General features: G+C 34.7%; 2 protein-coding genes across 2 annotated transcripts; both read right to left on the bottom strand.

The window, feature by feature from the left end:
- Positions 1 to 1,065: 1,065 nt before the first annotated feature.
- Positions 1,066 to 3,887, bottom strand: LOC110801388 (1-aminocyclopropane-1-carboxylate oxidase homolog 1-like). The gene is made up of 3 exons (XM_022006739.2): positions 3,246 to 3,887; positions 2,468 to 2,789; positions 1,066 to 1,511 (listed from the first exon to the last, which is right to left on the bottom strand). Exons 1-3 carry the CDS (start codon positions 3,788 to 3,790, stop codon positions 1,251 to 1,253), a joined length of 1,128 nt encoding a protein of 375 aa, XP_021862431.2. The 5' UTR covers positions 3,791 to 3,887; the 3' UTR covers positions 1,066 to 1,250.
- A 469-nt stretch (positions 3,888 to 4,356) lies between these two features.
- On the bottom strand, positions 4,357 to 16,013 carry LOC110801379 (uncharacterized). Its single transcript, XM_022006729.2, has 7 exons — positions 15,133 to 16,013; positions 12,154 to 12,462; positions 11,788 to 12,071; positions 7,991 to 9,022; positions 6,972 to 7,140; positions 5,705 to 5,862; positions 4,357 to 4,893 (listed from the first exon to the last, which is right to left on the bottom strand). Exons 1-7 carry the CDS (start codon positions 15,788 to 15,790, stop codon positions 4,651 to 4,653), a joined length of 2,853 nt encoding a protein of 950 aa, XP_021862421.2. The 5' UTR covers positions 15,791 to 16,013; the 3' UTR covers positions 4,357 to 4,650.
- Positions 16,014 to 25,952: the final 9,939 nt, after the last annotated feature.

The raw sequence follows: 25,952 nt of genomic DNA, 5'->3' as shown, positions 1-25,952 counted from the left end.
CATCTAATATGCATATTTAAAATGCTAATATGATCATTTGACCAAAATATTGAGTGATATATTTTCCATTATTTATATCGCGATTTGCCTAAAAATATTATCAATTTAAAATAATTATTATTACGTCATACCTATTATTGCTATAATTTATAAACTAAAATTTGTTTTCATACATAAATAGTTTATAAAAAAAGTTGGAGAATAAAAAGAAAATAAAATATATACACTTTTTGGGAAAGTGATTTTGGCGGAAAAAAATCGCAGCAGAAATTGACATGTGTCATTCCTGGTATCTCTTTTAGTATATAGTAATAGATGTAATTTTACTCATTTTTTGGTAACCCAATCGTTGGCCGTTGTTGGCCTTTGTGTGTTACCCCCGTATCAATCAAATTCTTCTCTTCCATTTGTGACTCGTCAAATTAGTTCGGAACTTCTTTCACGATCGGGCTTAACCAAATTCATTTTTTGTAAATATAATTATAATAATGATGGAACAAAAGTGTAATAATGGACATAAAATTATTTTTAAATGTACGGTAAACCTGAATGTATCTAAATATTTATATGATCTTCTTTTATTGTGTTAGGGGTTGCAAATTAACCTGTGGGCATCACATTTTCAGCGAATTGAATCAGCATGCACTCCTTTGCTAAGCGCTTCGCTCAGCATGCTAATAAACAAGATAACAACAAAATGTATTTCCACGTATGGCAACTAATTTTAATGGACTTTTGGAGCACTTAAGAGCCAATATTGTTCTCCTAATTCCACTTATATTAAAAAATGAATAAGTAAAATACGTTCGGATAAGATAAGTTTAAGAACAATAAATGTTACTCAAGTTCAGTTAATAAATGAAAATTATAAGTCCTTATAATAGTTCAGATAATTAATTCATTTAGTTAAGTTAAGATTAATGACAATCAGGTGATTTGAACTCATTCTAAGTAAAAGTTAGGTGAATATAAGATCGAATTTACCTACTATTTACATCAAAAACTTGTCATACAACTAATTTAGTAGAAACTATTATTTATCAACAAGCAAATTCAACAAAGAAATTCAAAAGAAAATGAAAAATCAACTAATTTCGGACAGAAAATTGAATACATTTCCCCTTATTACAACACTTATTTGATTGAAGTAAAAAACAAATTTGGTACAAGTATGAGCACAATAGATCAATTACATTACTATTTAGATCAATATTTCGAAATTCGATCGAATATCATGTCGTCTTAATTAATTATTTGTTGAGCTTGAAATATTCTAGAGCCGGTTCAACACCATAATCTTGGCCAATTTTGGTGTAATGAGCAAGATATTGCCCAGCAGTGGTTTCTCTATAGATTGCTGGATTTTCGTCGGATAGTAATTCCTTAATTGGTGCAAGTAATCTTGAATTTTTCATGCCGGGCCTAAAGAAACAAGCCACTGAAATTCTTGGACCAACCTTCTTTGACTGCACCCTATGGATTACACTCTTGTACTTGTCGTTGCTAATTAGCTGCAATGATATAAAATCAAATCAATAATTAATAGTAATAACATGACAATGTAATCTACATTATAAATAATTAGTAATATTATGTATATGCTTTTCTAAATTAAACTACATTATCTAGTTATGCAAGGTATATACATATACTGTATTAAAATATACCTTTCGTTGCTCGTGTTTGGAAGTAAGCGCCGACAAATTAGACAATGTCAAAGTATAAATACTAGTAAATTTGAAAGTCTTTTAATTTAGCAGGAAATATTAATTTTTGCGAGTCAAGGGCCACTTTCACAAACACTATAATAAGATAGTAAATGAAAAAGTTAACAATCAGCAATATTGGTAGTGTTCCGAAAATAAAACAAAAAAACAAAGTAAAAGTAATTGTTTACGTAGTATAAAAATGGATGCACTAGTAGGCGTTCACAAAACTTGAAACTTAAAATGTATAGACTATAGTGTAGCATGTTGATAGTAATCCCTTTTGAAACGTAGATCAATTTTAAAATATTTAATAATATTAGAATATGAGAGTGGTGGATAGCTCAGTTGGTTAGAGCTTTCATCCCGGTTTCAGGTGATCCTGTGATCGATTCTCATTCCCGCCCTTATGGCTCATTCGCACCCAAAAAAAAATATTAGAATATAATTCTTTGACGGTTTACATGCTTATGAATAATCATCTGGCATACTCGAAAAAAATAATACGTTGTTACTTGTTAACCATTTTAATAAGGTATAAAGTTGCTAAAGCTAAGTTTTCGGACGATTTGTAATTTTGTATCCATGTTAAAATCTGTAAGCTTGAGTATGTAGCTGTCTAAAAGTTTTAACACAAGACTCCCCATAAACTTACTCAAAATTTACGTACTTGTATTTGATAGATTCAAATCTTTACGTAACTTGTGAATTTTTATCAATGAATTAGTTTATGCAATAAAAATTAAATAAAAAAAACTTACTTGTAAAAGGTCGCCAGTGTTGATGACCAGAGCGCCAGGAATATGAGGAACATCATACCAAACATCATCATGAAGAACTTGAAGTCCACCAATGTCATCTTGTAGGAGAACCGTGACGATGTCATTATCAGCGTGCTGGTTGATTCCGATTGCCAATTCGGGTTGCGGGCATGGAGGATAATAATGGGTCAACAGCAAGTGTTCTTCAGCAGAATCCATGTCTTTCAAATGGTTCGGGTTTAGACCCATAGCCTCAGATAGCAACTCCATCAATGTCAGCCCTAGTTTCCTCACGCATTTTCCATACTCCATCATTATATCCCTACGTACGTTAAAATATTAATTAGTACTCCGTAGTAATTTATTTATCATATACATAGTCAAATATATACAGAGTATAGAGTAAACTATATATGTAATCTATCGTACACAAACCTTCAATTTTAACCATTAGACCAAATTAAGACATCATTGGTAATAAAAAAAATTATATATACTTCCTTCGTTTCGAAAATATCGCACCATTTTGTTTTTTACTCTATTTTGACCTTTTTTTTTATCCATATGTAAGGAATTTGTAATCATGTGGGGGTCATGTTAGATACACATCGATATATATTTTCTAAATATTAATTTTTTATAATTTTTACTTAAACACGATGTGAGATATTAATAGTCAAAGTAATGTGTTAGAGGAGTAAAGTCAACAATGGTGCGATATTTACGGAATATAGGAAGTATATGTTTTAATGTGATCATATATAAATATTAATTATACCTGCAGGTTTCCGAGAATTCTTCTGGCTCGGGCATAGGGTTCATGATAGCAATTGTAGTATCCCTCCAGTTTGTCACATGTCCAGTATAGAGATAAAAATTGGACGTGAACACGAATTTCTTTTTAGGGTCAATCCCACGAACATAATACGGTTTTTTGGCCTCGGCATCCAAGTCATGAAACCTCCTAGCACCTTTAAGCATCTCTTCCAACACATGTGGGGGGATTCCATGGTTCACGACCTGGAAGAACCCCCACTTCTCACACGTGTCGGATAACTCCTTCATAATCTCATTTCGTCTCTCGGGACCTCCATCCTCTAATCCAGTGAAATCTATCACTGGAATACTTAGTTGTTGAATGTTGTTCACCTTTGTTGAGTCTTGGGATGGTGGTAGGTCATTGACAAAAATACGGGGTAATTGTGTTACCCCCGCGTCAATAAGGCCCTTTACACCCATTTGTGACTCGTCGAAGGCCTTTAATTCGTCCTTGCGCTCGTAGTTTGTATCGACTTCCATGTTTGGGGACGAAGTCGGAGCCATGTAGTAAAAAAAAAAATGTGTAACAACGTATGATTTATGTGTATATGATAGTTTTCGAGCTAGAGATCGAATTGTTTGTTGCTCTTTTTATGTATGTTTGAGAGAGTATTTATACAAATATTTTAGTGAAGAAAATTATTCACTATATTTATGGATGTCAAATTTCGCAACCCTTTTATTTTTTATCTCTAGTAAAAGTCATCCCTTTGACCCCTGATTTTGAAAATATGGCATTTTTGTATCGTCATATAGTTATATAATAATATTCAACAAAAGTCGGGAATATTGTATTGGTTTTTTTTGTTGTTTTTGAGCTAAGGTTATTTTTCAATGTAATCAAGGGTTGCTAGCTTGTTGTTATTGACTTTTAAGCTTTTATCGGGAAAGATATTAAAAAAATATCTTGTTTCTAATAATGTCGGTACAAAATACGAAGTACGGAGTATAATTTACTTAGCACCGATAATAGATAAAGATGGTTTTGGGTCGTGTGTCAGATAATAGATAGATAGATAGATAGATAAACTTGACATTTTTGTATCAGTAAATCCTTGAATCTGAACCCAAAGAGCAAACCTTCCTTTTGAGGATAATTACATTACAAACAGATAAAACTACAGAAAAACTTGGACAAGTTTGTTGCAGTATATTTTTGCAAATGTTTATACTTAGTATGTTTGTGACTACTACGGCACATATACAAGGCGCTACAAAAGGCTTTATACAATATACAAATATACTTGATACATTTCAAATGCTATACAATGAATGAGGTCCAGGCATGTGTATCAACAATCGGAAGAAAACAGTCAATTGCTCAACCGATGTGCTTCCTAAATAATCCAGGAAGCTTCTGCGCATCAACTTAATAATGGCAACAAGGGATTAGAGCCAATTCCAGGGCCTCCTAAATAATCAGACCCGGCATGCTTGACCCTTCCAGAATGTCGAATGTGTCGTAAAAGCCTTGCGAGGAAGGTGTTATGGCATATAGTCGAGCTGTCACAAACAACGGCAACATGCTTGCGTGCCCTTGTTATGGCAACATTCATTCGCCTACTATCTCCAAGGAACCCAACTGCTCCCATTGTGTTTGATCGAACCTGAAAATTCCAGTGTCACCTCACCATGTCATAGAATTACAAACAGTGCAAAATCTACTAGCCAAGAAAAAGTGGAAAGGAAATGGTTTCCAGGAGACCATCATATTTGGAAACTATTTCCAACACCATCTTTCAAAACAAATGAACTGAATATAGGGTTTAACAATTAACAGAACCTGTGAAAATGTCAACTGTTTCATACTTCATCAAAAACCATACCCCATTAATGTCGTGATGTGAAGGTTGTTTGTAATATTTGGCTACCCACATTGCCAGTGATATCATGACAATATTGTCCATATGATGAAAAGCAACACCAAAAACTATGAATGATGTGTTTAGTAAACAAATATTCAGGCCTAATGCCTTCTACACAGCAGGATGAAGTCAAAAAGGTGGCACAAACAGTAAGCATCAGGTAAACCAATACGAAACTGTTGCAGATTATTAAAACCTCAACACATGTTAAGATAAAGTGATAAACAAATATGGATATGAAAAAACATCATGAATCAACTCAATACGGTGAATATGAGCATCATGAATTTCTGTAAACCACCAAATCGATGTAAATTTATGTCTCTTTTTTACACAAAGGAAACTACAAAGATAAATAAATTGGAGAATAGTTTTACCCGATTTGCCTTTTTTTCCCGAATCGATACTAGTACTCATAGAATACATATAAATTCAGAACTCACATTAAAGTTATGATATAAAGGGATCGGTCAATGGATAGTCCTCAGAAATAAAGTTTTTGGTGCACAGCAGAAAGGAAACGAAATTTGCAAAATGAAATTTAGTAAATTACCATAGAGATAATTACTGCATCAGCCTCCCGGCCTTGAAAGCTATCAATTGTTGCCACTTCGACTCCATTAGTCTCCTGGAATTGATGGAGCTTCTCTCTCAACAGTTGCACTTGAGCAACATAAGGAGACTGAACGGCAATGGCTTTTGCGCTCACACCTGCATTACAGAGGGTACTTTATCAACATCCCGTTATTTAATCATAAAATAAAAGGCAGAAAGATAAAAGCAAGGGTGGATTTCTTTTTCTGAATGTACTCCCTCCGTCCCTTAATACTCGCACCGCTTTCCTTTTCGGACCGTCCCTTAATACTTGCACCGCTTCTATAAATAATAAATGGAAATTTATACCAATATTATATTATTTCTCACACTTACTTACTAACCCCACCTACACCCTTATTCCCTACAAAAATCATTTAAAAATTCACACCCCCACTCACCACTCCCCACCTCTTACACATTTCCCACTAACTATATTAAAAAAAATACCCCCACTATCAACTAACACCCATTAAATTAATAAGTCAATTTAAATGTCTTAAACTCCGCACCGGTCAAACCGGTGCGAGTATTAAGGGACGGAGGGAGTAGCAAAAAGTGTGCTCTAATCTAGAGTTGCACATTGAATACTTTCTCCCTCATGGAGGAAGGGGTGTCGATGGACGTAGACAATACAAATCCAAGTGTTGGACTTTATGGAATATTCCTCCGTTATATCCTTTATTGCTCTTGATTAATACATAATAGGTCTCAGCAGAAGTGGAGTTCTTCTTCAGCTCACTACAAGATTACAACTATGAGGCAATTCAGTTTAAAATTTTGGATTCTGGTTGAGTGATTCAAAGTAAAAAAACATTATATATCACCACTATGTCATACTTGTAACTTTTAACAACTGCATAAAAAGGTTTGCAGGTTATGTTATTTACTTATTTGTATGGCGGATGTGGCATATTTCCTAGTTTCAATTTTGTACACTGGTCTAGCTGATGTTTGGCAACCAGGAGTTTCCATATCTTAGGTCTGCTAAGCAAATGATGATGGTCTGTCAGGAGACCCTTCCTAGAAGGTAAGCCCCATGATGATGTTTAACTATTTGTAGTTGGGCCTGGCATTTTTGAGTGACTGTAAGATGACTATTCTGCATCAACCAGTCTCAATTGCAAATTTCTACTTTGGTAATTAGAAAGCATTCAACTACCTCAAAAAAATTATAAATGAAAGAGATTCCAATTTTCTAGCATGTTTCCTACACAGACACAAACCTGCATAAACCAATGAGAGGACATGCTGGATAACAATATTTGCTTCTCCTTCATTGAAGAAAGAACCAGTGCCAGCCGGATCCATTTGTTCTTCACAGCCAACAGATAAATAACCATAACGCATTCTCGTATCCAGCAGTAGCAATGGGCATTGAGTTATCCATGTATGCTGCAAAACAAGAAAAAGATGCTTAATTAGCACAAAGATACAAGGGGACTAAGAAGTTTGGTAATTTTCTTCTATGCATTATTTGATAGTAATAACTTTCTGATTGAAAAGTAAACTATAATAGTTACGTATGAAACCATGGCTTTACCAAGAAAATTATGGTTATTGATGGCATGCAAAGCGTGGCCTTATTAGTTATTAGTGCTACATATATATACTGGATGTCATTATTGCTAAACTACTTAGATGTCAAAACTAATTGCTAAAATCGTACATGAAGATTTAACTAAATGCAACTCTAGCTGATTCCATCCCGTACTAATTTCACAAGTGCCATCATCTATAAGGATTTAACAGAAATTCTCACAGATTGTAGGTTGACACGTCATCACACTAATCGGTTCAGTTATGTCAAAGGGGTTTTGTTTTCTTCTACAGGAGAACTAGCAAATTGAAGACTTGAAGTACATAAATGGGTGGATTCTATTTGTTGTATGTCTCGAATTCTTCAACGCCAAAATTATTGGTCCTAATTCTATACATTGGTGTCATTAACATACTGGGAAGACCTATTAAGGAAGGTAGTTACTCCTTTCGTCCCAAAAGAAAGTTCCCATTCCATTTGAAGAATGCTTGATATGAACAAATGAGGAATTCTAATGAATTGTAGCAAAAAGAAAACAAAAAAAATGTTTTGCAGAATCAAGAATGCAAGAGACGGAAAACAAACAAAAAAAATAAAAGCAGCAATGATGAAACCATGATAAGATCATAACTTAAAAGTGCAAAAAATAAAAAAGCAAAGTTAAACAACTACAATTAATAGTTACTCCGTACTAAACAAGGTTACCTTGACAAAAGGAGAATCTATCAGGAGATGAGATGAGACATCTGCAGCTGATTTCAAAAACCCACCATACATTTCCTTGGAAGCCCAGCTAGCTATGGTGTCATTCATCCGGTACTGAGTTGTCAACTTTGCAACGAAAATTCCTCCATGCAAATTTGCAGCTCTCTCTAGGAGTGAGATTCCCAAACCTCCTTCTAGTGCAATCCTAGATAAAACTACTGGAGCAAGCTGGCATTGGTCACCTGCAAGCACACAGCGCCTTCCCTGTAGCATAGGGATCCAACATGAGGGTTCAATTGCTTGCCCTGCTTCATCTATAATAACTAAATCGAAGGGCCCCATCCCTCTGATCAGTGGATCTGCAGCTCCTATATTAGTGGCAAGAACAACTTGAGCACATGATAATATTTCTTTGACAGTCTCCTTTTCCTTCTTCTTTAATGTCTTAGCAAGTTGCTTTATGAGCTGACGTATGCCAGCAGCTAAAGAATCATCCTTAAGACAAAGTCTCAGGTCTTTTCTTAAATCTGATTTTTTCCTTTCCAATTCTGTCCTGAACTTCTCCATTTTAGTATTGACAATCTCACCTAATGATTTTGAAGCAACAGCTGCAGATATTCGGGCTGGATTTCCCATTCGCACAATATTTATTCCTGTATCTGAAAGTTTCTCAACCATGTTGTCAATAGCTGCATTTGTTGGGGCTGTAACAAGCACTTTTTCACCGCGTTCAACAGACAAAGCAATGAGTTTCTTCAACAACCTTGATTTTCCAGAACCAGGTGGCCCTTGGATAACCAGCATGGGCCGTTTCTTATTCAGACCTAAGGCCATTGCTCTACGCTGAGAATCATCAAAACCGCTACTCTCCAACAGACCATCCTCTTCCACTCCATTCCAATCTACCACACGATTTTCCTCCAGCCAATCAACATCTTCTTTATCACCAAACAGAGTAGCTACAACAGAAATGGATGGATTTTTCTTCTGCAAACCATTCTTTTGTAGTAGCATCAGTGCCTCGCAGTTACGCTAGAGAAGGATGAAGAGACAACAGTTAACCAAGGGTCAAACAGAAATAAGAAATTTTATAAATGAGCCAAGGAAAATTAATGCTGGAACAACACAACAAAAGGCTTCACGCACTGTAAATCTCTGCCATTTTTGTCTAATGCAAGCACTACGCAGAACAAGGGCCAACCACTTTTTTAAAGCTAAATCTACGGGTGATAATTGTACAAGGTTGACATCTCATCACACGGTAGGAAGAGGTTTAACCCCCTAGAGTATCACAATCGAAAATGAAGTTTCACAACAAATATCTTTTTTGCAAATCGCAAGAAAAATAAACAATAAATAGTGAATGATGATCTATTTCAAGTGTTCAACAGATTGTCCATCCTTTTATCTAGGATTTAAATGTTCCACCATTAAATATTCTCGTCGGTTGAGATAATTTCTCGGATAACATAAAACTTGACCACCGTGATTTTAGTAAGTTAAGGAGCTGCTAAGCAGACAGCAATACGAAGAAGGATCAAAAGGTGATCCAAAAAGTAAGTTAGAAGGATGATTTGACAGACACTTGCAAAGTTCCACTCCAACACACTAGAGAAGAGAAAACAATCACTATGGATAACATGTACGGAGTAAATGTCTTAACTGCTCAATCATGTGAACTTGTGAAGTGACCTCGTTTAAAGGGAGGATCAGTGACTTAGTGAGAATATTAGAATAAGTGGAAAACTTAAAGGAAATTTAGGAAGGGGAATAGGGATCTAACTAGACGAATATCATGACACATACACCAAGGAATATCTTAAGAGGCATAACAAAACCAACTTATTACAAAGAGCACTGAGGATATTGTTATCATTAAGCCTGGTTACTAGGCGGGTCGGGGCGGGTCAATAGCGGGTCACTTAAATGTGTTAATGGATAGGGTCAGAGTCAGGGCCGAGAGGGTCAGGGTCGGGTCAGGGTCGGGTCAGGGTCAAAAGGGTAATTAACGGGCTTTTTTCTTAAGCTTTTTTCTTTGGTAAATACGTTAAAGTCGAAGATGTAATATTGATGGAAAATGCTCATGACTTCCTGCCATGAAAAATCTCCTGCACAAACAAAAGAAAAAAATAATGCAAACTCTAAGAAGAAAGAGAGAGACACCAACATTTTATCACCTCCAAGTTCTCCAACCGATCTAAAATCTCTCACCTTAATTTCTCACTCCTCATTTTCCCCCAATTCAATTTCATCCTCAAACCCAATTCCATCATTCCTTCCTCCCTGATTCTTTCCTTTTCATCTAAATCGATTGACAATGGCAGTCTATTAAGAGCTTCAACAGATCAGCATCGGTAGCGATGTCGCCGGATTCCGTCGATCAATCATGTTTCTTAGCTCCTCATGTATTTCGCTGCGGGAACAATGGCAGGTGTTGATGGAAGAATGTGCTCACATCCAGATTTACAACTCGATTTCAACTCAAAATATTGATTGAAGAATGCTCCTGCCATTGTTGATTAATTTTCAGTGTATTTAACTTAAGAGAGAGTAGTTCCAAGAGATGAAGAAGATGTCTGGTATTGACCCTTATTATTTTTAAGAAAATTACTGGGCTTTTATGAGAACCCTATAAAAGCCCTATATGCTATGACCCTACAAGTGACCCTGTCCAATAAAAAATTAAGGGTCAAGACCCTTTTAAATTGAGCCCGACCATGTTGTCCGTTGGACTACCCTGTCCAATAACCAGGCCTAGTTATCATTAGGCCTCAAGCCCCCAAGGCCCTGACAAAACTATCCAGCAAATATTTAAAAGCCTAGCAGGCACATAAAATTCCCTTCTCGAAAACAAAAAGCTCCAAAGAGTTGGACCGTCCCCTTTGCTGGTCCTATTAAAGATAAGGTGACCCACTTAACTGAATATTGTCCCCAAAATTTAGAAGTTACTACTTCCATCATTAACTCTTGAAGAACTGCGATATCAAGAAAGATTTTTAATCAGAGGCCATTTTACCTCGTCTCCCCTATCAAGCCATTCTTAATCAAGCCTTTTTACGTTCTGGAAAAATAGCCCCACGCTAGCCATTTACAACATGTCTCCTCCCCTCAAAAGCTCTGCTACTAGCCTCACAGGATCCTAGGAAAGCCAAGAACTCAATCTAACGACCTCCAAGAATTTGATCTGGTCTAGCACTGGAAGGAAAACCTTTTGTGATTTTTTCAGCCTTAGGGTGACACAAAGATTAATCCCCACGATCCAGAAGTCAATAATAGTCGCTAGTCTTTGTGGATGGGACGTCTACCTTACATTTCTTAGGTTTACTCTATGCAGGTTTTCTTAGGTCATCTTTCAAAGATGTCAAAGAATTGACGCACCAACTCCATCAATTGATTGTTATCAGCAGACTCTGTTTTCTACTTCTTTCTGCCTATTATGCTCAATAAAAGTTTCCGTCACCTAGAAAACATCCTTAAATTGTGAAATCTAGATTAGATGCCGCCGGTTATTAAGTATAAGGTTTCTTGAACAAACTACTTGCTATAAGACCCTCCCCCCAAGGGATGGCAATATTAAAGAGATGCAAGTAATAAAGAACTACAGATTCATCCTACATACACAGAAGGATGCCCCAACCACAGTCCACATGACCACAACACAACCGTAATAGACATGAGTAAACAGATCAAGTCCTTAGCTTGCAGTAGATAAACAAAAGTCTTTTTGGAATAACAATGAAACCACTAAAACCTCATATCCATCTTTCCAAATCCAATCAATTTATCTTTTCAATTACCTCATATGTTCGTGTGTCAGCCAATCCAGGAATGCGATCAATTCGCACAAGCTTGCCAAAGAGCTTTGAAAAGGTGGCATCACCACGTCGAGACTCCAGGGCAACACTAATACTGCATCCATCCTCCCCGAGATTGTCAACAAAACCCTGCATGCATGAAGTAGCACCAGCGCCTCTGCTATCACATGTTCTAACACAGACCATATCACCTGGAGAGAGAGTAGTGGGTGGCAGTCGGTGATTTCCCTCAACCCTAAAGACCACCAAATGCATTCCGCCCAATCCTGCAAAAATAAAAGAGATGCTGAGACAAGGTAACGACAGGGTTGACTGTCTTTTGTATGCTAAGGTACCAAGATAAAATACCCGTTGAAGTGCTAACTGCAGTTAAGTTGCATAGTGTATCACAAAGTTCTTGTTGTGATTGACCATGGGAGACCAAAAATTCAATTGGCTTGGAGAAATCTGAATTGTCATCAGGCACAGGCACAGCATTCAACTCTTCCTGAGTAAACTCCAACTCTGAATCCCTTTCTATACTGAGAAAATTTGCCATATGATTTGTAAATTGGTCAATGTTAGCCTGCATCTTCCTGACCTTGTTACTGTCAATCCCTAAAGCACCAGGAACAGGCTTTGGCTGGGAGACCTTCCGGGCTATAGCTTTGTGCTGAGCTGTTACATTAGTATGATCAGATGAACAGCAATCAGCAGGTGGAAAAAAGAGGGTCAATAAGCTATTGAACTGATCATTGAAGTAGTACAGTAATACAAACAGTCAGACTGAAAATACCAGGATATCAAGTTTAAACAGAACAATAAACATATGGATGTTCACAATTGAGTTTCAGCTTTATCTCAATAATTCAATTAGATTTGTACTGTTGTTGCATGCAGGGGGGTCAACCAATAGAGAAGAAGCTGAAAAAAATAATATCAAGGGAAACAACATTGCATGATCACACTGTGAGAATTGAGTTCATCGCAGGTGCTAGACCAGACTGATTTCCTTTGTGAGCAAAAGGAGCTTCTAATTAAAAGATGTGACATGGGGTTGTTGGGTTTTATGGAATCTGAGGAAGTTGAGAGGTAAGTCGCCGATGATAACGGAGCAAGTGGTGAATGAAGCTGAGCGTGTAAAACCTGATGCTACCTGGTAGGATGAATAGGAGAGGCAACTCAAGTGCTGATGATTTTGCTTCTCAGTCAAATAAATAAATAATGTTGACCATCTAAACTGCTGTTAAACAATTTTTGAGGTTTCAAGACGGTTGTTTGAAAGCTACACTCTTTCAGAATTGAAACCCAGTGATGACATCTAAATATCTAATCAGTGAAAATGACAAATTCGTTGCACCTAGAAATAGAAAACCTTGGTATCCTCGCAAAAGGAAAGGTGGGAAGCAAACTTCGGCATATGGATATAAGTCTCCAGTGAGACCATTGTCAAGAAGCTAAAAAGATTTGATTCCACATACACAAAGTAGGGGGCTAAGATGGAGTACTTGAGAAGTGAATAACACGTGAAAATGGCAAGAGTGAGAAGAACTGTTCAGGTACTAAGAGGGCTTGATTGCCTAAGAAAGAAAGTTGATTGGTTTTCAACAACATACTCTTGTGATATTGCAGTTCTTTAAAAAATAAAAAATGGTAGTAGTTAGTAGAGTTATGATCCCGGCTTGTGGACAGGCACTGTCACAGGCATTTAGAGTATGTTTGGTATAGCACTTTTCAAGTGTCGGAAATGGAAACAATTAACTAATTCCATTATCTATTGTTTGGTATGAGAAATGGTAACACACTCCATTCCCAAAAAGGTAACCATTACCACCAATTTGTTACCTCTCCTAACCTTGTGGTACAAAGTGTTACCTCCTCATTTCCTAATTTAATACAAGGGATTGCTTTCCTTAGGTATACCAAACAACAAATAATGATAATACTTAACATTACCATATCTCCTTGTTAAATGTTTAGAATCCATTTCCTTTCCTAGATTCATACCCAACATGCACTTAGATGAACTGGTTTATCTGCCTTCCATAGGACAGTTAAGGAAATTTGTCTTCTTTAGGGCTAAATCATTGAAGATTTTACCTTGGGTGTTAGTGGATTATATGGGCTTCTACCTGGAAACGGATAGGCACTTGAAAAAAATTGGAAACTGAAATGCCTGCAAAAAGTTCCTGAGATATCTGGAGAGACTAACTATACCTTTCAGCCAAAAGAACCCTTCAAGAACGTTCTAATGTTTTACAACTAAAATCATACTAATAAAGCAGCGTAATCACAAGCCATAACTCCTTAAACTCTTTCAGAACAACTGAAGAACAATATTTTCTGCATTTATGTCAAGAAACACATACACTAGAGCTGAAAGTTGAAGCATCAATTCAAAAAGAAAGAGAATATAATGTTAAATGGTTTCGCTTACTGGGGAGGGGCAACCTTGGCCAGACTTCATTTTTACTCATGATAACGGCAGATGAGCGAAGGACTATAGGTGTTCTGCAAGAGCTTTCAAGTACACTCAACATTTTAACCTAGAAAACTACACAAAACTCTAATGATAGTTGAAAAGTAATGTCTGGTAAAGTAGAGGGTAAAGGATGAAGTACCTTTAACTAGAAAGTAGAAAGCATACGTGAATAACTTTAGACCCAAACTTGGATTGACAACAAAATTTAAAAGCTAATTGTATCGCTGCTAACACTTCAACAGTTCTGCCGCAAATGATTAGCAAACCACAAGCAAGCTACAATCAAGCATCAGCACCCAAGGTGCCATCTCAAGCACAAGTCATGAGTGCCCATCTTTATTGTCTATCTCAACATCATACCAGAACGCCAATATAAATCTCAGTTAAAGTCTGCCGTCCATTGTCGGAAATCAGTCAACAGGCTATGTGTCTGGTTGTCCTCGATAACAACAATCGGATCATTGTCGAAAACATTAATAACTAAAAGCAATTAGCAACTCTCCAAATCCTATAACATCATCAGATTTCCCCTAGAAAACCCTAAATTTACAATATCATTCTCGCTATTTAGCATCATCATATCACAATCTCACACAAACCAATCCTATGTATAAACAGAAATCCTAGCTTTAGTACTTTCAAACACAACTCTCCAAACCCTCAACTCTTTAAAATCTATGCAACACTCTTAAAATAGAAATTAACACCAGATGATAATAACTCTCCCCATAACTTCAACTTCTACCATGTTCTTTTCCGCAAATTGGATATATTCGGGCATTAGCACGGGTTACACTCTAGTCATTATAAAATAGCAATCAAAAAACTGAAGAAGCAATTGATAATATGGAGTTGCAAAATCGGACCTGAATTAAACAATTGCTTAAGCAACTTCCACGACTGAGTGTCTCGCCAGTTCGCCACAACTGACTCCTTCTCCAACTTCTGAAGAACATCCCTGAGCTCGCGCTGAAAGTGATCAAGTAAGGTAGGATAATGAGCACACGCCTTCAAACAAACAGCTTCAAAACCAAGTGGCATAGGTATTGCAGTTAAATACGGCTGCGCCTCAATCAGGAAAGTAACACCAGGTCCCATCCGCTGCTCTAACTCCGAGAAATCGCCCCGAACCTCCGCCGCAGCAAACTCCGACGCCATAGCGTTCATTCCTTGCCGCAGCCACTTCACAACCAACTTCCCTAAATCCCGCTTACCTAGCGGATCCCCGTTGTGGTACAACGCCTTATTCACATTCATGTTTTTCGGCTCCGGCAACGACGTTGGCAAGGTCTCTCGCTGTTTTGGCCTACTTCTCCTCCTCTTCGGAGTAGCGGTGCTAGTTTTTCCATCAACACCGCCGCCGGAAATCGAGCAGATTACATTATTAAATCGAAGTGTCGCAGGTGCAACCCCAAAAAATCGCGTCCTAGTGTTCGTCACGACGGCGCTGAAAGTCGAAATGCGCAACTTCTCCAACGCCGAAGCGGAGGAGCCGGTACACAAATGGTAACAAAGAGCTTCCATGACCGAGTTGGATCGTTCAAGGCCCAAGCAGCTACTGAGTCAACTCGGGGCACCGCATTAGTGAGATGGCGGGGTGTATATATAACAGGGGTGAGATATTTGGGGGGTTTGGGGGTTGTTCAACCAGGGAATCAGTGGCTGAATATGAGAGTTTCGGAAAGCGAAAGCAGTTTGACGGGACATATTTTAGTGGATTAGGAACCAATTGTTGTGTTTGGAAGCTCAAAGCTGGCTTTTGTGATTCTATTTGGATGACGTGTTTCGTTTACGTTCCCGTTTTGCAATTTGTGGGGATGGAGTGAACCAACACCTATTTCACTGTGTGGTTGTGAGCTTATAATGGACACTAGTGCCGCCTCCGTGCACGACTAGATATTTTTTTTCCACCTTGCGTAGAGCCGTGGACGGTAGAGGTGTCATGGCTCGAGTCGTGACTAGTGAGTTGTAACTTGTAAGTACTCCTTCCATCCTTTTTATTTGTTCCATTTATAGTTTTTGTATGTCTCTACAAGATCATCTCATACTAAAAAAAAAAAAAAAGTCATAAGGATACCAACTCTGCTCTCACATACGATACATTTGGTCCACCACCTTTTTCTTTCTTGAGGTCTTGACTTGGTGGTTAAGACTGGTGATCTATGTACGATAGTTCCCATGTTCAAGTCCCCCACCCCCGTTTAGTAATTTATATTGACCTCGTGAGTCACTCGTACCAAAAAAATGTCTTTCTCGATTCCACTTGACACAAGTTTTAAATAAAGAAATTCTAAAGCATGGGGAAAACAATAAGGGACAGAGGAAGTATCATTAAAATCGATTGTGGAACGTTAAGTATAATATCCTTTGTTTGTTTGGTACAGAGGAAAAAATTCTAATGCATCACTTGGACCACACACTTGCCAATAAACCATTAATTATAAAAATGTGTATTGTGACTAGTCTAACAACATGACATTTGAATTTTTTATTTTTTCAAAAAATACCCCGAGAAAATTTTCACGAAATTTACCAAATACCTACTAATTTAAAAAATAATCAAATATCCCTATTTTTTCAAAAATACACCGAGAAACCCAAATGTATGACAAACACTAACGCCATTATTTTGAATGCAAATGAGCCACAAGGGCAAGGATGAGAATGGATCACAGGATCACCTGCAATCGGGATGAAAGCTCTAACCAACTGAGTTATTCATCACTTAATTTACCGTAAGTATCCTTACTACCCTAATTAACTGTAACAAATCCTAATTAATTAACAAAAATGAAATAAAAAATAAACTCTTTTTTCTCTATCCCCTTTCCCTTGTTTCTCCTCTGCTCTTCTTTGCTAGTCTTTCTCATCCTCCTTCAATGAAGTAGTCATGACTCATGAGTCATGACACGCAAGCAACTCCTTTATCTTTCTCCGCCCCATCTCAAACTCTTCATATTACCAAAACAATACTATGAATTGCTCAACAACAATTCGCCAAAATAGATCATTATCATGGAAGCCCCTCCCTTTGTCCATGTACTCTATTTCCTCATGGAAGTTTGTAACTATTTCCTCAAATTTATCATTAATGTTATTTCTCTTCATTTTAATGGTGTTATGGATATAGACATATAGTCATATGTCTTAATTAAAATTGATTCCTTAATAATGGCCTTAGGGTTCAAATTTTATTAGAATAATTGAAATTAATTAGTCAACTAAAAAGGTTAGGAAAATTACACTCATTTACATGAATTGTGATTCAACGACACCCGTTAACATGAACTTGTTTGTAGAATAATTAGCATGAACTTGGTCATGGGAAACATTTTTGTGACTTGAACTTGGTAACTAAATTTATCAGTGTCATTAGAATAGTAGAATTGAAATGGAAATTAGAACTCATCTCCTTGTTCATATGATTTGCGAGGAAGTTGTTTTAGAATTAAGGATTTGGTTGTTGTGTAGGTTTTAATTGGTATAAATAGAAGAATTGAACTTTCATTTGATTAGAAATTGATGAACCTGATTTAGGGTTAGAATTTCCCTTTTAAGAAATTACGGGGGTTTTACATAAATTATCAGGGTATTGCTAAGCAAAATTAAGGAGACTTTTTACCAATCATTTAAGAAGTTATTATTAATGTTCTCATCTCTTTGTTTGGTGCAAATTTAATGTTTTCGTGCTTCGATTTGGAAAAGGCTAGGGATACACTTGGTGTGCAAAGGTATCTTGCACACCACCAATTACACAATGTCATCTCACAAATTCCACTAAAAAAAGAGAGGGAAAAGCTTTCTGAAATAATTTTTTTGGGCGGCAAATATTTTCAGCCATTTGCGCCATTCTGTTCTTTGAGCGGGATTTAATTGCGCCAAAATACCCATTTTTCATATTTGCGCCAAACACCTCTTCACCTCAAATTTTCATCTTTCACCTCCACTAATAATAAGAGAACTGCAAAGAGCCATTTTTTCTGGTTTATATTGCTAAAGCAACTGCAAAGTATGTGATTCATTTTTCCCACCCTCTGAATTTCTATTTCTCATTCTATTTTCTGCCATTTTCGAATGCATTAACTATCTAAATGAGTTATAATTTTTTTTCGAGGCATATAAAAGTCTGCCATTAAAAGAACTTCCATGGATTTAGTGATGCATATAACATGTTTGATGAAATTACTAAGAGATTTTCAATCATATTTATTATAGTGTTTCAGTTGAGATGTACTGGAAATGATGAATTGAAAGTGACAAAAGCTGGACCTATTGCAATGGCTGGAAAAAAAATATTTAATATTGCAATGGATGTAACTATTATTCGTCTTCTACGAATCTGGAGATGATGAATTGGAAGTTACAATGTTGAACCTTTTGTATAGCAATAAACCTGTTTGATTAAGTTATGATTTTGATTCTAGAAAATGTATAGACGATACTCCTAAATGTGTTTTGGTTGTAGAATTTGTATAAAAAATACTCATTAAAATTTTAAAAAAAATGAATAGGGAAAAAATATATTATTTTTCAACAACCACATAGGTTCGAACACGGGTTTAGCTAGTGTAAGGGTAATCAAGTAACCAATTTAACGGGGGGTATCAGCACATCATAGTGGGCTACCTAAAATTTTATACAAGATACGATAGCTAATGAAGTTCATAAACAGTATGTATTCCGATTTCAGTATACATGTAATGATCCCACAAATTAAAACACGATCTCTTCAAATGCAACATTTATTAACAAGATTTTCACAATTAAAACACTCCGTCAAAAAATAAACTCGTGTTTGTTGAACTTATTCATCAAAAATAAAAATAAAACAAATTTATCTGAATTACCCTTTGTGCATCAGGAATCAACTTGGGTTCATAATTCGACGTGGTGAAGACTCTCGTGATGAAATTAATTCATTTGTTAAGTGAAAGATTTCACGACTTAATTCATTCGTGACGAAGTTATTTTCTTATTTTATTGTATTATACGAAGAGGTGATTTGTTAATTGATACCATCAGAATTTAAAAAATATATATATGATTAAAAGAACTAAAATCATACTCCCTCCATATAGATAAAAATGTTTTATGTTGCAAATGTTAACGTGCTGATACCCCTTTGTCATCATGGACTTATTGTCATTGCTTTACCGCTTGAACTTCAATATATTTGCGATCAACATGCCTTCCAATCCTGGCTCTAGCAAAAACAATGTTTTTAAAAAATGACATCTTTTTATGGGATCATTGATTTTTATAAGTCGTATAAATTGGTATTGCAATTGTAGACGTGCTGATACCCCTTGTCATAGTGGTGGTAACTTCAACGCTTTTGCCTAACATTCACCCGTGTTCGAATCTTAACAATAGGTTATGATTTTATTTTTTAAAAATCCCACGTTTCTTTCAATTGATGAACCAAAATCATTATGAATTTTTATTTGTTGTGTTCAAAAGTAATTATAGTTGATCCTTTAAAAACAAAACATATTCTATGTACTATAAACCCTTCTCTGAAACTAAAATCATGTTATATGTAAAAAGTTGATTATTTTGATCATTTACATAAAAGAGATTATATGTAAAACAAACCCCTCCTAAAATTAACACCATGTTAATTGTATTTGTTGTGTTCAAAACTAAATATTTTGTGGTCCTATTAAAAAAAATAGATTTACGTAAAATATACCACTCCCAAAAATTCAGAAAACTTTGATCAAAATAAATAATTGTTTAGAAATCATCTCAATCTAAATCCTATATAAAAAAATAAAAAATAATAAAAATTATGTTACAAATGTTAACAAATCATTTATGGGATCATTTTAATAAACTATAAATCATAGTTATAGAATTAAGAATATATTTTGGGTAACTCGTTACTTTTATGGAAATGATTAGATTTAGTGTAAAAATCGTCAATGTATAATTATAAGTATCATTGAACTATATATAGTATCATTATGAATAATATGAGTTATTTTTAACCGCCTATACTTCGTGATATGTGTAGCCGTAAAGTTTGTTTATGGGGACTAACACAAAAGTTATTATCCCCATTGTTTATCAACATTGGTTGTAACAATTAATTAATATGAATATTACATTTAAAAAAAATATAAGTCATGATCTTAAGAAAACCCAAAATGATAGTAAAGAATAATATTGAATAATACGCGAAAAATGTCCGTACGACAATAATTTGTGTCAAGTTATATATATTTTATTTATGCTAACCTAATTTTATAATGGTACACAAATAAATAAATAATTATTTAGAAATCATCTCAATTTTTTTAAGTTATATACTCCGTATATTTTATTTACATTAACCTAATTGTATAACGTTACACAAATATTATAATTTGTATGAAAAATAAATAATTGTTTAGAAATAATTTCAATCTAAGTCCTATATATAAAAAAATAAAAAAATAAAAATTATGTTGCAAATATTACAAATCAATTATGGGATCATTTTAATAATAAAAAATCATATTTATAGAATTCGAATGTTATTTGGGTAACTCCTTTTATGGAAATTATTAAATTTAGTGTAAAAATCGTCAACATATAATTATAAGTATCATTTAACTATATAGAGTATGAGTTATTTTTTCACGCCTATTTTCATGTTATGTGCAGCCGTAAAGTTTTTTTATGGGGACTAACACAACATTTATTATCCATATTGTTTATCAACATTGGTTATAACAAATAATTAATATAAATATTAAATTTAAAAAAATATATAAGTCATGATCTTAAGAAAACCCAAATTGATAGTAAAATATAATATTTAATAATACGCGAAAATGTTAGTATGACAATAATTTGTATCAAGTTATATATATTTTATTTATGTTAACCTAATTTTATACGGTACACACATATTTAAATAATTATTTAGAAATCACCTCGATTTGTTTTAAGCTATATATATTTTTTATTTACGCTTACCTAATTGTATAATGGTACACAAATGTTATAATTGAATGAAAAATCAATAATTGTTGTGAAATCATCTGAATCTAAATAGATAAAAATTAAAATGTCATCAGATTATAGTAGGGTTTAGGGATCATTTTAGTGAGTGATAAAGACTCGTTGCTTGCCACCATGATTATTTACAAGGAAATAACATATTATTTGAATTTGTCACATATCATTTACGAGATCATTTTAGTGATAAAGAAATCAGAGAACTGAGCTAATTTTGTTCTACTCCGTACAATTTTTTGGTAACTTGTTACTTTTATCGGGAGCACGCGAATATTTAATGTCCCTATTATCAAAGAGGTATATTGGAAATATAACATTGGATTTATATTTACTCTAGAAAATTATTTTAAAAACTTTACTGTTAGGATCGGAAGTTCAATAAATAGTTCCTTGTACATAATTTTTGTTTATCATACTCGGCGTGTAGTCCAATGAATAGTTCTTTGATTTTCTCTAAGATAAAATGATCCCGTATAACTATCTATTTAGATTAAAAAAAATGTTGTGTTATGCATTTACAAGGATTCGAACACATGGCCTCTATAAGATAATGTATTGCGGTGACCAATATGGCAAGGGGGTATCAGCACATCTACAACAATATCATAAATATATTTATTGTATTTATTTTAATAAGTTATTTCAGTTTCGCTTTTGATTTTCTCTAAGATAAAATGATCCCGTATAATTATCTATTTAGATTAAAAAAAATATTGTGTTACGCAGTTGCAAGGATTCGAACACGGGTGCAGGGTACATAATCAAGGTGCGTCTTGGTGACCATCTTGGCAAGGGGTATCAGCACCTGAATATTTACAATACAAAGTATACAACAAGAATAATTATAGATTTTATGATAAGAATTCAATTACATCCTACTGTGTTAGATGACAATAAAATGATCCTCTAAATACATTATATATTTTATTGAGCATGAACAAAGGAAATCTGATTCTGCGTTTCCAAGATTAATCTGAACTTCAATTGCAATTATAGATTTTATGTTGCAGTATAAATTGTTAATTTATTAAATCTGATTTTATTTAATCAGGGATTTGTTGCAAATTCATAAATTTGGGACATTCCAATTCCAATTGCAAATTCGTTAATTTGGGATTTATCAATTGCAAGTAACCACCATGAATCCGCCCAAAAAATAGCACCACCACAATTTTCGATTGTCTGTGGAGGAGGAAAATGAAGGTGGCGATCGTCGAAGAGAGAAATTTGTTTTTGGGCATCGGCGCGATGAAATTCTGGGGATGGAATTTAGTTAATGAACCCTAAAGCCGCCGCTAAAAGTCACGGTTCACCCGCCGCTAAAAACTCAAGTAAAATAGATGTGTAACTCCTAACATTTTCATAAACATCTACCCAGTAAGTTGTTTACTTCTTGTTATAATACAAAATTATGACCCACCACCAAGATTAGAAAAGATAGATAAAACACATGAATGTGTTATAATATTATCTACGATTATAAATGATCATTTCACCTTTACATAAATCATATGTAGAATTCTCAAACTCGGTAAAATTAGATGTCTTATACTATTATCTACGATTATAAAATGTGTTATAATATTATCTACGATTATAAAGGATCATTTCACCTTTACATAAATCATATGTAGATCGAATTCTCAAACTTGGTAAAATTAGATTAAAAGATTTATGTTTGCAATGACTTACGTGCTGATACCCTTTGCTACAATGGTCACTACTAAGCTGTTACAACATCTACTCTATCTGCGCAAACCCGTGTTCGATTCTTCTCAAGAGGATAAATAACCAATTTTTTTAATTGCGGATCAAAACTATTTTACGGGATCATTTTAGTCATGAAAAGATCAAAATATTAGATGATTTTTTGGTTACTCGTTTCCTTTACGGGGAATGCCACTAATTGCATTTTTGGGGAATTAAAGATAATTAATTGCTGATTGTTGAGAACTTAAAACAAATTTGAAATTCAAAATTAAAATTTCAAAACACATTTCAAATTTCAGTTTGAAATTTTCAAAATAGAGGAATCTTTTAAAATTGAGGTGGCATATTATAAGTGGTGGTGTGCAAGATGCTCTTGCACACCTTGTGTACTTCTATCATCATCCCTTCGATTTGGAATTTCCCTAATTTCATGCTTATCTTATGATCTTAATTATGACAAACTAGAGTTGTTCTTATGTGGGTATTATAGGAATACTAACTAGTTAGTGACCCGGGTGATGTCCAGGATTTTATTGTTCTTGTTATTTGTTTACTGTCTAGTTAATGATTGTTTTCCTTGCAAAACATTTTGTGTTTGTTTTATTTAATTTTTTTCATATTACAGAATGTCCTCTAAATACATGAGGGTTTCCAAAATAGTTCAATTCCTAAGTTCATACACGGAGTCCTTTATTTTTTAAAATCTTATTTGATTGGTACTCCATATAAAACTTTGTTTTCTCTAATTCACTTATAAACATAAAAAAGTTCTTAAACTGTCAATTATTATAAATTGAATAACAAAAAATATATATATTTTTGAAAAGCACACAATTGATTAGCTATAGAAGTAGTGTAACCATTAACTCTTTTTTTTCCGTATGATCTGAGTTTTTAAGAGAGATTGAGTAAAAAAAATTATAACAGGTTATTATTCAAATATAAATTGGGCATTAAAGTTTAATATTTATAGGAATGACTGTTGTCTTTTTTTCATTACTTTAGCGCCACACGTTATATAATTGTAGAGATGATTAGAACTTTACATTATGAATAAAAAGTCATGGGTTCAAACATTGATAGTAACATTTTTTGTGATAATAAAATTGAGTAATGCATATGCGCGCGCGCATGACATGACACATCGTCATTGACTCATTTCACTTGCCAAATCACAATGGCACATGACAACGTGTCATTTCTTGCCTTGGAGATTTAATAATAGTATAGATTTGTTGATTTTGAGTTCTTTTTTTTTTACGCAAAACCGAAGACTATATATTACATATTAACATTGTCTTTACAAAAGGGGCATGCCACCCAAAAACTTGAAAACCAAAAGCACAGAAAGACAGCCCAAAATACTAGAGTACGAGAGTCCAAACTAAGCAAAAACCAGTTCAAAAAACTTCCTAAGCATCCATTCTGCCTGTGGTCTTTTCCATCCAAGCTTAAGGAAGACCAAACCTTCATCTCCTTAACCCATTTACTCATGTTCATTCACCATGTTATGCCCTTCATTCACTTTATCTGCATGCTTCAAACTTGCCACACTGGTTGTGACAATGGTGGGGATGGTACCAAAGAGAATCTGCATAGTAACCGCTTGTGGAGATGAAACTGAGGTCGATGCATACTCCAGATCAATAACTGCTGGTTCATTCTGTCCTTCCATTGTACCCTTAAATTTGGCCTTGGAAAGTTACTTCAAACCTTCAATGTCACCCTGAAAAGCAAGACGAGTGAAAGGAGGTGGATTATATTTAAAAACATTTTGTGACCCACTGCCATACTGAACGCATATTGAGCAAAGGAATGCACTACTTTGTTGATTTTGAGTTCTATCCATATTAATATGGTTGTTTTGAGGACAATTTAATGATATATTTACTTATTCTAATAGTTACATATTGACATCATATATTTATGTTTTTTTGATGTTGACATCAACAACCTTATGCGTAAGACTGTCTGGAGACCTACTCGTGATATAATATGACCATTACGATATAAAAATGAATTTTTTTTCCTAAAACTAATATTGTAGGTGATTTATACTAAATTAGATACCGTAACAAAGCAACTTTTAAAGGGGTACAAAAATGGTTTTGAGCAAGAAAATTTTCTTCGAGAAGCTAAAACGTGTTTAAACATGATGCTTGGCGGCTGTCAAAAGTTGATCAGATCCGAACGACATTCAACAAAAATCGAAGTGTGTCGGAAAAAAAAAAGTGCATGCATATTCAATTCGTATAATACAATGATCCCAAGTAGTATGCCAAATACAACTACTAATTTTTCCTCTCACGGCTCTCCTCCCTCTCCTCCAAACCCTAGCCTGCATTGGTAATTTTTGGGGGGCTTCTGTCGGTTTTTACCGGTGGAAAGCCTAAATTACTTTAATTTCTTGTGTTCTTTCCTTTAATTTTTGTTTTTGTAGGTCTGATAATGCGTCCTCTTCCCGAGAGGAACGATTCTCCCTTGAAAGACAGGGTTTTTTCTCCTTTCTTTTCGAAAGGTTTTCTGCTTTTTTGTGGGTGTCGAGTCGAGGGGTGTTGTTTGTGTATTTCATGGTGGAAATTGTGTTGTTTCTATGATGTATGCACTTTGAAGATCAAGACCAATCCGGGATATGAAGCAGATTCAATTTTCAAGATGACTATAACGTTTATAACGAGGTCCTCCATACAACGAAAAGATGCTTTGACATCGAAGTTATTTCATGGCTATACGCCTATACATATACCATGATTCCGGAGCCGTTCTTCAGTATTTGCTCATTTAGTTATTTGGAAAAAATAATTTGTTATTGTATTTTAGATTTGTTCTTGTTCTTGTTTAGGAAAAAATTTGATTGTAGATGCCGTATGACTTTATTTTAATGAAATTTTCTATAAAAATTACAATGACCCCATATTTTTCAATTAGAACAAAACTGATTAGTTTCGACTCGTAATCGACCGATGACCTC

Source organism: Spinacia oleracea, chromosome 3 (genome assembly GCF_020520425.1).
Source record: "Spinacia oleracea cultivar Varoflay chromosome 3, BTI_SOV_V1, whole genome shotgun sequence".
In the NCBI taxonomy this organism is placed as follows: Eukaryota; Viridiplantae; Streptophyta; class Magnoliopsida; order Caryophyllales; family Amaranthaceae; genus Spinacia; species Spinacia oleracea.
The sequence above is the reverse complement of the archived record's forward strand: the minus strand, read 5'-3'. Positions and strand labels throughout refer to the sequence as shown.

Excerpts from the sequence above, each read along its gene's own strand:
- LOC110801388 (XM_022006739.2), bottom strand. The coding sequence starts at position 3,790 with ATGGCTCCGACTTCGTCCCCAAACATGGAAGTCGATACAAACTACGAG. Across the intron at positions 2,790-3,245 it reads GAATTCTCGGAAACCTGCAG|GGATATAATGATGGAGTATG; the intron begins GTATAATTAATA and ends TAACGTACGTAG. Across the intron at positions 1,512-2,467 it reads ACACTGGCGACCTTTTACAA|CTAATTAGCAACGACAAGTA; the intron begins GTAAGTTTTTTT and ends ATATCATTGCAG.
- LOC110801379 (XM_022006729.2), bottom strand. The coding sequence starts at position 15,790 with ATGGAAGCTCTTTGTTACCATTTGTGTACCGGCTCCTCCGCTTCGGCG. Across the intron at positions 7,141-7,990 it reads TAGATTCTCCTTTTGTCAAG|CATACATGGATAACTCAATG; the intron begins GTAACCTTGTTT and ends CTTGTTTTGCAG. Across the intron at positions 5,863-6,971 it reads CCTCTCATTGGTTTATGCAG|GTGTGAGCGCAAAAGCCATT; the intron begins GTTTGTGTCTGT and ends TCTGTAATGCAG.